At 40.9% G+C, this 13,967-nt stretch overlaps 1 protein-coding gene across 1 annotated transcript in view; it reads left to right on the top strand.

Moving 5' to 3' along the window:
• The window catches only part of ADAMTS18 (ADAM metallopeptidase with thrombospondin type 1 motif 18), a gene marked incomplete at its 5' end in the record, with an annotated part of 123,628 nt that overhangs the window by 73,290 nt on the left and 36,371 nt on the right, over positions 1-13,967 (top strand). Inside the window, 2 exons of the mRNA XM_081032016.1 lie at positions 6,019-6,114; positions 11,104-11,252. Coding sequence (XP_080888142.1) covers positions 6,019-6,114; positions 11,104-11,252 — 245 coding nt within the window. The remainder of the gene's footprint in view (positions 1-6,018; positions 6,115-11,103; positions 11,253-13,967) is intronic.

Below are 13,967 nucleotides of genomic sequence, written 5' to 3'. Positions count from 1 at the left end.
ATGTATATCCTCCATGGTACATGGACCTTACTTTGGCAAACACTGGTGTATGATATGCATAAACTAATAAATTTACAACTGTTCCAAATTACCTATTAAGATGATTCATTTGGCAGAAGTAAGTAGCCATTCACTTGGCTCAAAAAGTTTGCTACCTTCGTCTCCTGTTCATTTCATTCTTAAAGGATTTGCTAGCTTATTCATTAACCAAATATTAATTAAGCACTTAGTATGCAATAAATGCACAATTGGCAATGAGTTTGATTTTCTTTAGAAATATACAGGAAGTTTCTAAAATTACTATCATTCCTTTAGGATCATGCATTCAACAAATAGTTGTGGGGTGCCTGTTCTCTGTCAGACAGTGTGCAGGGCTTACACAACCATTCTTAAATTATAGATCTTTTTCTGGAACCACACCATATTTTTGAAAGACAGCATCTCATTGCAATGGACTTCCCTGAGAAGCTGAGCAAAGGGAAATGGAAATTCCAGACTAGGGGACTGAATAAAATGAGGAAAGGCACAGAGTTAGGAATGCCTGGAGGGGTAGAGAGATTTGCTTAAGAGAGGTTGTTGAAGATGACCAGGAGGTAAGATAGAGAAGGTAGGGCTGGTTGGTGAGTTCTGAATGTGGAATATTTTATCCCCACATCCTAGCTTTTGGGTTTACTCCTAAACCTACTTATAATGTGAATCGTGTCTATACTTCTGTGGATCATAAATAGTTCCCTTCCAGGCCCTAAATAGGAGGGGTTTCCAGATCGACAAAATCTGCTTTTCATCCTGCTGGTTTCAGACCAGCTCCAGCAACACCAAAAAAAGGATGAAGTTTGTTTTCAGGGTTTTCATTATCTTATCATTGTAATCCTTTTGTAACCTTTTCTCCTTACTGCCTTTTTTTCCCCCCTCTATGCCTCTTAGAAAGGCAGTTTTCCATGGTGGTTACAACAAAAACAAAAACAAAAAGGAAGGAAAAAGGGGAAATGATTTTCAAAGTGTCCTCTCAAACCAGCAGATGGAGTATATCAGCATCACCTGGGACTTGGTAGAAATGCAAGTGCTCAGGTCTCATAAGGCCTAAAGGATAAGAACCTTTGGGGGTAGGACCCAGCAATCTGTGTTTGAACAGGGGCTCTAGCTGATTCTGATACATGCTCAAGGCTGAGAACTACTGAATTAGACAATATTAAATTTTAAACACACACACACACACACACACACACACACCTACACTTACACACTTACACACTTATCTCTGGCTTTTGGAGTTAGATTGACCTGGGTTTCAAACCTCATTCCACCACTTCCTAGAACCCTGGGCAAATGACTTCTCTCAGCTTTTATGTCCACATCTGTAAAGTGAGGATAATAGCATTTCTTCCCTGGTAGTTGTGAGGACTGACCCCTCCATATAGCATCACCACTTAATAAATAATAAGGGTTTTCTTCTTGCTCTCCTTCTTAAATCTTCAATAGCAAGATCATATCGTGCCTGGCCGTTCTCTCAGGAAGTGCCTTCCTTGTGAAAGGACCTGGGGCTGGCTATTTTTTTAAATCACTTGTCCTGTCTTCCCTCCTCTCCCAGCCTCAAATTTATTGTTTCTGCAGCATGTCAAGCTTGATCTCTGTTCCCTTTCAAAATGTTCAAGGAAACGAGTTACTTGACTAATGGTTCCACATTATTTGGACAGACCTAAAGGAGAGTTACCTCCATAGCAACCAGGGAGATTTGATTATTGAAAGCATTTGGTTATTATGTACTTATTAAGTGCTTGCTGACTCAGTGAGTGAGTTCATGCTTTTTGCCAGAGTGCTCCAAGCTCACTAAAAGACTGATCAATGCTTCCATGCTGACTATTTTGCTGTGTCAGAAATGACCAGCCTGTACTCTGTAACTGTACCCAGCACAGTTGCTGTCACATAGCAGGAGCTCAGTCAATGTTCTTCTATAGAAATACTAGGAGGTTTTGAGGCAGAATGGGAATTACAGAGAAGGTATTTGAATTCTAGTGACTCTCTGTAGGCTCCTCACCTTATGTTCCAATTGTATTGCTGTCCTCGTATGTTTTTCAAACATTTCCTGCTGTCATATCTGCAAGACTTTGCCTATAGGCTTCCCACCTTAGAGTGCACATGTCCATCCATGTTGCAAGTATCTGATCATTCTTTATTGCTGTTAAAGATTCAGCTCAAATATGAACCTCTTTGTATCCCCAGGGAGATTTAAGCATTCCTTTCTCTGAGCTCCATTTCCACTCCGTATGTCACCATCATAAACTTATGACACTCTATTATAACTGTCTATGTATGTCTCTTGCCCCAGTCGATGCAGAGTATCTGCAAACTTAGCAAATACCTGATATATTAGCAGATACTCAGTAATTGTTGGATTTTTGATGATAACCAAAGAAAACATTTTTTAGCACTCCCATTTCCACAAAGTGGAGGATTTTGCCTCTGTCCCCTTCTGTGGCGAGCACCTATAAAGCCACTCCGCTACATTTCAGTCTATTCCTGAAAGTCAAGGGGACATTAACCCCTTGGCAGGACCCTATGTCCCTGCGTGGTGCTCGTGACGTGAGTGGGGAACAAAGTCCCTGCACACAGGTTTGGATAGAGTAAAACAGCTTTATTTGCGAACCAATGTCCCTCCAGAGGCCAATGCTCTGGTAAGCACAGAAGGTTATACAGAATAGAATAGAATTTCATAACGAACCAAGTCCCAGAGTCAATTGAGGTGGTGAAGGTCCCTGGTCCGGGAGAAGCGACTGGGCCCACGACAGGTCTGAGGCAAGCTGGTCTTGGAAGGAAGAACTTCGGAGAGTCACAGAGTATCGCAGCTTGCCCCTTGCAGAGGGTCTTAGCTGGAGTGTCCAGTCGGACCACATGGCATTGCTCTGGAGTTCTGCTTTTATTCTCTTTTCCTTGGACTTGTTTACCTCTTAGGTGAGAACCAGAAGTTGTTTTCCAGGAGTTGTTTTGGGGAACGTGTTTATCACTCAATTTTGTTAGGCTCAGTTTCACACAAAAACATAAACATGTTTACTTTCATGTATATGCTCTAAACATAAACATGTTCACTTTCACTGTACTCTTGTCAGTCTCACACATGTGTGGCCATAGTCCTGTCCTACTAGTAAACAACTTGTTTTGCAAACCTCAATCCAACATATATAATACATTTTGTATGCTCTATACACTTTCTCATCCCTCCTCAAGGAAGCAGGAATGACAATCTGGGAGAAAGGGAGGAGTCAAACGTGAGTCCAGGATTTATTGGTCGAGGAATTAGCAGGTGTCATACAGTGAGCTGGGGAAGGCTGAACATGCAACAGATTTGGTGGAACAGATGGGGAATTTTATTTCAGATGTGTTAAGTGTGAGATGCTTTATAACATTTGATTTGTAAAGACCCTGAACATTTATAGCATGTTGGGTTTTCCTTGTAGGGGCGTCTGTCCTTTGGAATACAACAGGGGAGCATGACCAAGGACTCACAGGGCAGAATAATGTACAGCACTGTGACTCTTTCCGTAAAGTAACATGAGACCTCGAAGTCTCTGTGGTTATTTCTTTTCCCCTTAAATTATGACTGAAGTCTAAGGAATTACAGATAAGGAAAAGTCAGTTGAATACACTGGAAAAAAAGAAGAACAAGCAAAAAAAAGTGCCCACTCTCATTTCTGTTTACTTAGAAAAGGAGCTTACTCAGAAGGCTCTCATGGTCGTCAGAGCGTGGAGTTGGCTGTAATTACGTTTGCCTTCTGTACTTCACCACAAAAGAAATAACATGCTCGTACCGCCAGTCTTATTTCACCCTGAAACCCCTGTGTTTTTGCGTCTTGCTCGATTTTCCTGGTCTTCTCCAGCTGCCCGCTTTTCCTTAGCGGTGTGGCTTGGCGTTGGCCGTGGAATCATGCCTCTTGGCTTTGGTCTGCGCTCAGGTCATTTTGGTGGCTGCCACATAGGCTATGGGTGTGTGTTATGGCTTTCCCCTGGCTGTAAGAAGGAAAACAATTTAATCCTGAAAGCCTTTCTAACTGTGGCATTAATTGTTTCAATGGTTTCATCCTATTTCTCCATTCTGATGTAGCCTGCTCTTTTTTCACATTAACTTGTCCGCCTCAGACCCAGGGTGACAATATGGCAGCACACAGTGATAAGAAACCTGATTTACTTTGTTGATGTCAGTGGTAGGTCCATTTCCATGGGAAACATTTACTTATTGTGTCTTATAAACTGTTTGGAGATTTGGAAATGGTATGCGTGGCACATGTCTGGGGCTGTTGGTGGTGATGGTAGCATTTCCAAGCAGTGTCCTGAATACCCTTCTTTTCTCTTCTGAGGATTTTATGGTTCGTAAGAGCAGACTCACTGCACATATCTCTGGTTTCCCCGTGCCTGGTTAATTGAATTTTCAGGATTACAAGTGACCACAAAAATAGTTTGTTTCCTCCCTCGTTGTTAATATTTCCCCAAAGTGTATGTGTTCACACTTCTATCTTAGTAAATAGCATGTAGCAAAACAAAATGGAATCACTTTGATGTTTCATGATTTTGACATCTTATTGGTGACGTAACTCAGAAGAACAACTTCAGCTGTGTGAGCTGGAAAGAATCTGGTTCAATCCCCTGACTTTATAGACAGGCAACTGAGGCCTGGAGAAGATGGGAGCTTCCTAAAACCTATTAATGGCAAATCAGGGTCCAGAGCAGTGATGAAGGGCCTGGACACTGGAATCAGGCCTTTTCAAGCCCTGCATCTGCCACGTACCAGCTGTGTGACTTCACAGCTTTGAAAGTGTCAGTAGCTTGCTCCGTTTCCTCATCCAGATGAGTTTGTATGAGGAATTGGTTTAGTGTCCACCACTAAACGGTGTTGGTAACAATATTAGTCTCCTATGGCTGCTGTAATAAATCTCCACGAACTTAACTTAAAACAACACAAATTTATTTTTGTACAGTTCTGGAGATAGACATCTGAAATGAGTCCCCCTGGGCTAAAATCAGATGTTGGTTGTGTTTTTTTTTGTTGTTGTTGTTGTTTTTCTGGAGGCTCTAGAGGAGCAGCCATTGTCTTGCCTTCTCTAGCTTCTAGAAGCTTCCTGCATTTCTTGACTCAGGGTCCCTTCTTCCATCTTCAAAGCCAGCAACATGCCCAAGTCTTCCTCACACTATCATCTCCGAAGTTCTCTTTTGTCTTCCTCTTCTCCACTTAAGGACCTTTGTGATTACCTTGTGCCTTTCTGGAAAATTGAAGATAGTCTTCCCATCTCAAGGTCAACCAGTTAGCAACTTGAATTCTCCTTTGCTATATACCCTCACATATTCAGTTTCCAGGGATGAGGGGGATGTGCTCATTGGAGTGGGGTGGGGGGCGGAGGCATTATTCTCCCTAGTACAGTCTAGCATGGGAGTTCAATTATTTCACAGATTTAGTGTGGGAATTAAACTGTCTAAATTCTTGAAAATTACTATAAAGATAAAGGTAATGACAGCAATCATTTGCATCATTTATCCTTAAGAAAAACCTTATAGGGGCAAGTGCTAATGTCATCACTGTTCCACAGGGGAAGAAACTGCACTTCAAAGGTTTTTATAACATGCCCATACAGCCTGTAACCAGGAATTCCAGGAAAGGATTGAATCAGGCTTGTGTTATGCCAGTCATGGCCTATTCTGCTTCCCTGGTGGTGGTGGTTATTGTTATTGTGTTGTTGTTGTTGTTGTTATTAGAAACCAGGTCTCTTAGTTTCAAGCCAAATGGTCTCTAAACCAACTATTGTTACCTCTCAGTCATTACTAAACATACATTAATATGCAGGTGGGGTAGAAACTTCCTTCTTATACATTCTTTTTTATACAATATATTATTTTGCTCTACCAAACTCACTTGCCTCTGCTTTCTGTATAATGGCTCATTTGGGCCACCTCAAAATACTGTGTACCAAAAGCTTTGGATATTTTCCATTTTTACTGTATTGTCACCCTTACCAGCTCCTTCTTTCCTTTCAGGACATTTGCAAATCACTTTGGTGTCACCGAGTGGGCCACAGGTGTGAGACCAAGTTTATGCCTGCGGCAGAAGGAACCCTTTGTGGCTTGAGTATGGTAAACTGCATACTTGTTAGTTTTTAGTTCTAGAAACGATGAAGCATAGAACCCAAGCTCTTGTATTGGGACCTCGGGATGAAATGCCGTGGCTGTGTACATTTTCTAATTTCACTTTAAATCAACCAGCTTTATTTAGCAGCGATTATAAAACTCAGGGCTAATAAATCCAGTCGGTTCAATTGTTTAAGAAGATTTTTTTTTTCCTTTTTGCTTTTGTTTTCCATTTTTAGGTGGAGGCTTGGGTCAAAATATTTTTGTTTCAATGAGCTGGTATGTTTCATTGTATACCATTTGCCTTTTAAACTTGATTTAGTTTAGAAAAGCTGCAGGGAGCAGATGTCCCTTTTAGTAGCAAAGAAAGGACTGTCCCTCCGTACAAGGCCTCTGTTTCTCACCTCACAGGACCTGTCATGGAGCTTCTGACGTGCTCAGTCCTATTGAAGGGTAAATCATATCTCCATCTAGGTTGTACCAGAAAGTATTTTTGCTTACAAGTATCTTCAACCCTAAAAACTATTTCCATTATGGAAGGTTGTGGGAGATTTTTGTGTTTTGAATGAAGAACTCTCATATGTTAGTTTCTATGTTTTCTTCCCCTTTCCTGGTAGAATCTGGAGGGAAAAATACACTTGAGGTACCAGTAAATGATCCAGATTTGGAGCATTGCTTTGAAAGAGAATAATAGGCAAGCTGTGAATGACGAAAGAGCATATGATGTTAACAGGTTTTTTGGTTCTCTGCTTTTGGCTCTCTCGAGGCAACACAAGCCTGCATAGAACTGGCCATTGAAAGTGAATTCAATTCCACCATAATTTACTGACTACTAGATAGCATAGGAAACCCTGGGGATACAGAGATGAATAAAACTCAGTTTTATCTCTTCAAGAACCCACAGTCCAGTGGGGAACTCTGTGCAGACGCCCATCACTCTTTAAACACCTTCTTTAAACACACAGTTGCTATCGAGGCCCAAATGAATGAGAAATGAATCTTGCTCGGGATTAGGCATGCACTTAGAATAAACTACAAGGAGTGTGTGCACCGAGACGAATGTTGGCATTTGAATTGAAGTTCTTTAGTTGGATAAGAGAGAGTGACCTTCAGAGAGAGACTAACAATTAGGGCAATGACACAGACATGAGAGCAAATGAGTGTCAGAAAATGCTTTCTGATATGTTGAGTCGTTTATTCAACATCTCTTAAAAGATTTGCACTTTTTAGCTCTTGCTTTAAAGAAAATAAACATTTATAAAAATTTCAGCATTACGTGCACTTTTTAATCTGATTCACCTGTTTCAGGCAATCCCAGTAAGGAGTCTCATTGAAAAATGGGCATAGGAGTGTTTTAGCTGTGATGATACAAAACAATGAGTTAATTGAATAATTAAAAACATAGATACTGCTCAAGTCATTTTTATTTTTAAAGCCTCAAAATTTAGAACTTGCAACTTGAGGATTAATGGGTATTTTTCATTAAGAAAGCAGTAGCATTAAACTTAAGGTGGATGTACAAGAAAAGACTGACATAATAAATGAAGAAAATGAGTGCTCAATTGCATAAATTTGAGGCTAATTACACAAATACACCCAGCATCTAGTCTCATGGGGATGAAAATCCCCATGGGTTAGACTTCAGTTAATATAATCTGAGACAAATCAAGCCAGGAGTTAGAAAATAGATGATGTCCTAATATAACTTTCCCCACCTCATTATTTTAACAGACCAGACTATGGATATACGAGGTGTGATCAAAAGATACAGTGAATGTTTAAATTTTAAAAAATGCTTTATAGTAAAAGACACACTGCCATTAATCCTCCTCAAAATACTGCCTCTTGCTTTGAACACTCTTATCCCATCGTTCTTGCCACTTTCTGAAGCAGTTCTGGAAGTCCTCTTTTGTGTCTTTACTTCATCCTCCATGATGACAATGCTCCATGTCACACACATCCCTTCTGCCGTGTTTCCCCGAAAATAAGACTTACTCAGACAATCAGCTCTAATGCGTCTTTTGGAGCAAAAATTAATATAAGATCCGGTATTATACTATATTATGTTAGATAAGACCTGGTCTTATATTATAGTAAAATAATACCAGGTCTTATATTAATTTTTGCTCCAAAAGACGCATTAGAGCTGATTGTCTGGCTAGGTCTTATATTCGGGGAAACATGGTGGTACGGCAATTTCTGTCAAATAAAAACATTACAGTATGTCCTCCTCCACCTAATCACCAGATCTGGCACCGTGCAACTTCTGGCTCTTCCCCAAAGTTAAAATGATTCAGGACATCGAGACAGCCACGACAGTGCAACTAAAGATACTCACGAAAGAGGACTTCTAGAACTGCTTCACAAAGTGGCAAGAATGATGGGAATTTTCAAAGCAAGGGAGAGTATTTTGAGGGGGATTAATAGCAATGTGTCTCTTACTGTAATAATTTTTTTTTTAATTTAAGCATTCACCATACTTTGTGATCACATGTTGTATATGTTATACTGGGGAAAAGCCCTCAATTGTAAGGCCACCATCAGTTGAAAGCATTCTGATATGTTCCATCCATTATCACTCCAGTATAATTATTTGTCATTTATACATAGGGTTCTCAGAATCTCCTTTCGCTAGGGGATACAATTGGCTATTAGACTGGAAACTCCACGAGGCCAGGGTCATGTCTTACAAATCCTTTATCTCGAGTGCCTTGTGAAGTAGCAGCTATTCCATGTTTTGCTGTTTCTCCATAATTGGAAACCCACGGAATCCTTTCACATCCTTCTCCAGTCCCTCCCTGGTCCTCCAGTGATATTTAGACCATGAATGTTCAGTGACCATTTGAGGATATGAAAAACACATTCTTTTTATCGAGGTTACGTGTACAAACAATGAAAGGTCTGTGCTTGCTGTCTATCATAAAAGTTATTTGCCCAAGTCGTGGCCATTCAATTTGAAATTAGAAGCAAAAAAAAGAAAAAGAAATTAGAAGCAGTTTTAGAAATATGTATGTATGGATAAAGTTATATGTGTACATGTTGTATACTGGGGGTGCCAAAAAAAATGTGTACACATTATTTGTATTCATCTTTTGTTATCGGTATATATTGAGTATTACAATTTTAATACAGTCTTTTCCCTTCTTAAAATGTGTATACATATTTTTGGCATCCTTTGTATTTACATGTTATAAGTAGAATTTTATATATGCCTGTGGATTGTGCATATATGTGTGTATATTCCTGATTCCTATACTGATTGAAAAACCCAGAGGAAACTGTCAGCAACCTAACCCAAAACTAGGATGAAATACTGAAATTAAAAAAAAGTCAAATAATTGAAATGTTGGAACAGACCTAAAAACCACATTTCTACAAAAGGAATTAGGTTAGAGGTCAGATACGTTGGTGGGCAATTTGCCTCTGAGGTGAGAAGCCTTTTGTCCTTTTTAGAAGCTTGGGCTACTCAGTTTAAATCCAGTCTCAGTTGTGTAGCTACTTGGGTAGCTGTGTGACTCTAGGCAAGTTAGTTAGTTCTGACCCAGAGAATAATTATTAAGTTCTAAGCACTTTGTGAGAATTACACTAGATACTGCATGTGAAGTCCTCCCTCTTCCCTGGGCCTGCACAATTTGGGGCACAGAGAAGCAACTTTGATCAACTGTAGCTGCTTCTGTTGTTAGTATTGTCTGTTGGCTGTTGTTGCTGTTATTTTGTCTCAGCCACTGAACTCTGTCCAGGAGAGTCCCAGGGACTCCCGGGAGGGAAGATTCAGATTCGTGCTTGTGGTAGACAAAAGTCCTCAAATAACCGATTGCTTTCCCCGGCAAAGTTCTCAACATGTTATATGATTTCGTGCAAACTCTGAAATGGCACTTAATCCAAGGAAAAGAAAAATGAAAAGCAGCAGAATTAATCAGTCCACGGCAAGAATGTGAGGACAGGAAGCCATCTCTACATGTAGACAAAGTGCACTAGCAACACCGTCAACAGCCTCGAAGCCAAGGGTATCATGGGGGAAAAGTGAAGATTGGAAAGTCAAACAACCTCCCCATCGTTCTGTAACTGAACCCCCACTCCTCAGCAGAATCTGGCACGGTCCAAACCCCAACCCTTTGGATCTAATTGCAGAGGCTTTCAGGAAAGTGTGCAGTTATGCTAAGTCATGCAGAACTTGCTCGTAATAAAAGCACCACAGGAACAAAACCACTACCAGAGGCTAATGCAATCCCCAAGGACAGAGATGACCAGCAAAGCCTGGAATGTGTCACAAAGGAGAACAAAAACAGGAAGGTCAGCGCAGAAAACACTTCTCACCCTGGCTTGAGCAGATCGTTTGGCAAATGAAAGACCCAGAGCTAATTCATAAAAGACACTCCGAGTTCAGTCCCCCGAGGGTCTTGTTGGGGACCTTTTGTATAGACAAAAAAAGCATGTTATCTAAAAGCACAGTTTGCGTAGACTGAAAGCTATTCCGTTTTAAATGCTCTATAGGATGGTGTGAGATAAACAGAAATGTATGCATAATTGTATCTGTCTTTATGATGAGATAGTCATGTAAAAAGATAAATTCTCTGTTGATACCTTAAAAACTGGTTGGCCGCAGTATACATGATCCAAATTGTTCTCTAAGCGCTATTGTTCCTAAATGTCCAGGGAGCTCTGTTGACATTTTGTCTGCGCTGACTCCCCTGGCTGTTGGGTGGAATCGCATCTGAACATTTCCCCTCCGCAGCTCACAAAGCATGTAATACTCAGCCTGCTGGTGACAGATGCCCCTTCTCTCTAAATGTCAGCCTTCCCAAATGCACGCAGTAAACACAGACGAAGCAGGTGTTTATAAAGCGCGGCCAGCAAAGGAATTCTGTCAAGGTGTAATGCATCCCCCCTTTTGCCAACAGACTTGTTTTTTCTGTTAATATGCAGGTGTATGTATCTCCTTGCCCTTTCCCAGGTGATTTCTGACAGGAAACATGTCACCTGTTCTTTTCACAGTGGTGTCGGCAAGGCCAGTGCGTGAAGTTTGGGGAGCACGGACCCCGGCCCATCCACGGCCAGTGGTCTGCCTGGTCGAAGTGGTCAGAGTGCTCCCGGACGTGTGGTGGAGGAGTCAAGTATCAAGAGAGACACTGCAATAACCCCAAGTAAGGCTTCAGCAGAAAGTATTTATAAGGCGCTAACCTTCAGCCTGGCCCAGGCTGGCTCTGTTTCGTGTTGCTTACATACTGTTTTCAAGTGTACTTGTCTTCCCTCCATTCCTACTGTGTTTCCCCGAAAATAAGACCAGGTCTTATATCAAGTTTTGCTCCAAAAGACACATCACGGCTTATGTTCAGGGGATGTCATCCTGAAAAATCATGCTCGGGCTTATTTTCCCGTGAGGTCTTATTTTCAGGGAAACACAGTAGCCGTCAGCTAGGATTTTACTGTTTGCATTCAAATGTGTATACATGTGACGGGGGACCAGGGGGTATAGTGGACAGAACTGGAAAAATAAAACAAAACAAAACAAAACGGCAGAGGAGTTATTCTGTGTGTGAATGTGAAGATCAAGGGATGGTCTGAGCTACTTTCTGAATCTCAATGAGGACTACACATGCCCAATGCAATGCTTGTGATCCTGTGGAGCAGAGAAGTTTGGCAGGTGGAGCGTGTGTGTCTCTCAAACTGATGAACTAGAGAAAGTATGCTGATTTTTTGCCTTGAAGGAATGTACATCAATACGTGTTGACAGATCTGCCTGACTTTTCAAGGGAAACCAGAAATCTGAAAAAAGATTGTGTGTGAAATTTCCCAATTTCTGAAATATTGATGACAAATTCCATTTTCTTAAAAAAAAAAAAAAAAAATCACTGTGAGGACTCATCCAAACATGTATGGATAGCGGTTGGCCCGCGATCACGTGTGGGCACCCTCTGGTCTCGTACCGGGATTCTGAACTTCCCTCTGTGCTCCATGCAACAGAACGTGGTTTGATGTTACCTTTATCAGCTCTAATTCCTACGTGAAACACGTGTGTATTTCCTGATTGGCATGGTTATGTAGCAAGAGCCCAGGTTTCGGAGACAGAAAGACATGACTCCCAATCTTTGGTCTGCCACTTAGTAACTGTGTGGCTTTGGGGAGGTATGTGAACTTTGAGCTTGGGTTTATGTATGGAATGGAGATGGTAATAGTCACCTCTGAAGGTCTGGGGCGGATTACAAATTGCATCTGTAGAATGTCTGACACTGAGGGAGTATCCAGTGGGCATTCAACAAAAGGTTCTGAGGTCCATGTGGTTTTCATCATTTCATCTTAAAATGCATCAGGAGCACAGGGTAACAGAGAGCCAGCCCTCAGAACCAGTGGGAAAAAGACTTAATAATGAAACTGGACTTTGGCGAGCGCTGTGGAGTGAGGAGGATGTGATGGGGTGGTGGAGAAGAGTGGATTTGATTTTGCCACGTGACTTGAGTGGTGGCATAGCGTGGGGGCTAAGAATGCAGACTTAATTTCGATAACGCGGGTCGGCCGCCTAGCCCCCCACTTCCTAGCTGTGGTCACAGACAGCTTACTGTCCCAGTTCTAGGCTTCTCATTTGTAAAAGGGCATAAGGATAGGACCTTCATCAACTGAGTTAATGTGTATCAAGTGCTTTTCCTGGGTGCCTGGCACGTTGGAAACATTGCATGGATGTTTGGTAGATTGAGAACTAAACCAAATAATGAAACTAGAGCCCAAGGAAATTTTTAGAGATAAGTCATATTTTATGTGAATGAGCAGGCTGAGCTGGATCAAAAGGCCAGTTTGTTCCAAACTATAAGGAAAGGTTGAGCGATACGTTAACCATGGTTTCTTAGGCGCTCTTTGGGATATCTCAGGTTAATAATGTAGGATTTCTCAACATTGGCACTGTTGGTATTTTCAGCTGGAAAGGATTCTTGGTGTGGGGCTCGGTCCTGAACATGGCAAATGTTTAGCAGCATCTCTAATCTCTACTCACTAGATGCGAGTAGGATGCCTCTCCCACGGCCCTCAAGCCTCCAAGTCGTGACGACCAAAAATGTCTCCAGAAGTTGCCAAATGTCCTATCGGGGGGCAAAGTCATTCCCATTTGGGACTTACTATTCTAATCAGACCCAGTAATGATGTATAATTGTAGGGAAGTTTGTGATACATTTACAATTTATACCAGATTGTTAAAACCACCCTCCTCTACTTCAACCGTAGCCCATGTCTTGGATAGAATTGTTAAAATTCATTATACTACTTTTCATTTTTGCAGCATATTTCATGGATCTGGTTTTCATACATCACAACATTTTACAATCTCGATATTTTCCCAAGAAAGAAATAGATTACCTAATTTAATAGCTCTGCTGGTAAAGTGCAGGAACGATGCCCCTGAGATTTAAATTAAAACCTCTCCCATATCTGTGGGATTGAGAACTCTCATTATTATAGAGCATTGTTTATGGAAATAGCATATGACAATTTTAGAGATGCCTAGTAGAAGAATTACTTACTAAAGTAGTTCCACTTGGTGCAGTTTTATCATTTTAAACAAGATTAAGGTACTGTTTGCTTTAATTAAACTTGGAAGTCACAAAAACAAGTAAGTGATTGGCTATCCCAAGACAATTAGTTGTTCTCTGTTCTTATTTCACTTTGTTGCAGGAAAGCTGTTTTTTCTCCCTATTTCAAGTTCCTGATTTCTTTCTTCCTTCAGTTTAAACATTTAGTCTGTTCATATCACTCAGCATAACCATTTCCATTTTTTCATGTGAAAGCAGTGTGAGCTTTTTATTTCACACAATGATGGTTTTCCCAGAACATATTTTTGTTGCATAAAAAAATGAATTATTCCTGGCTGTTCA

Source organism: Rhinolophus hipposideros (genome assembly GCF_964194185.1).
Source record: "Rhinolophus hipposideros genome assembly, chromosome: 21".
Taxonomy (NCBI): Eukaryota; Metazoa; Chordata; class Mammalia; order Chiroptera; family Rhinolophidae; genus Rhinolophus; species Rhinolophus hipposideros.
This window is presented reverse-complemented; position numbering and strand designations above follow the sequence as displayed.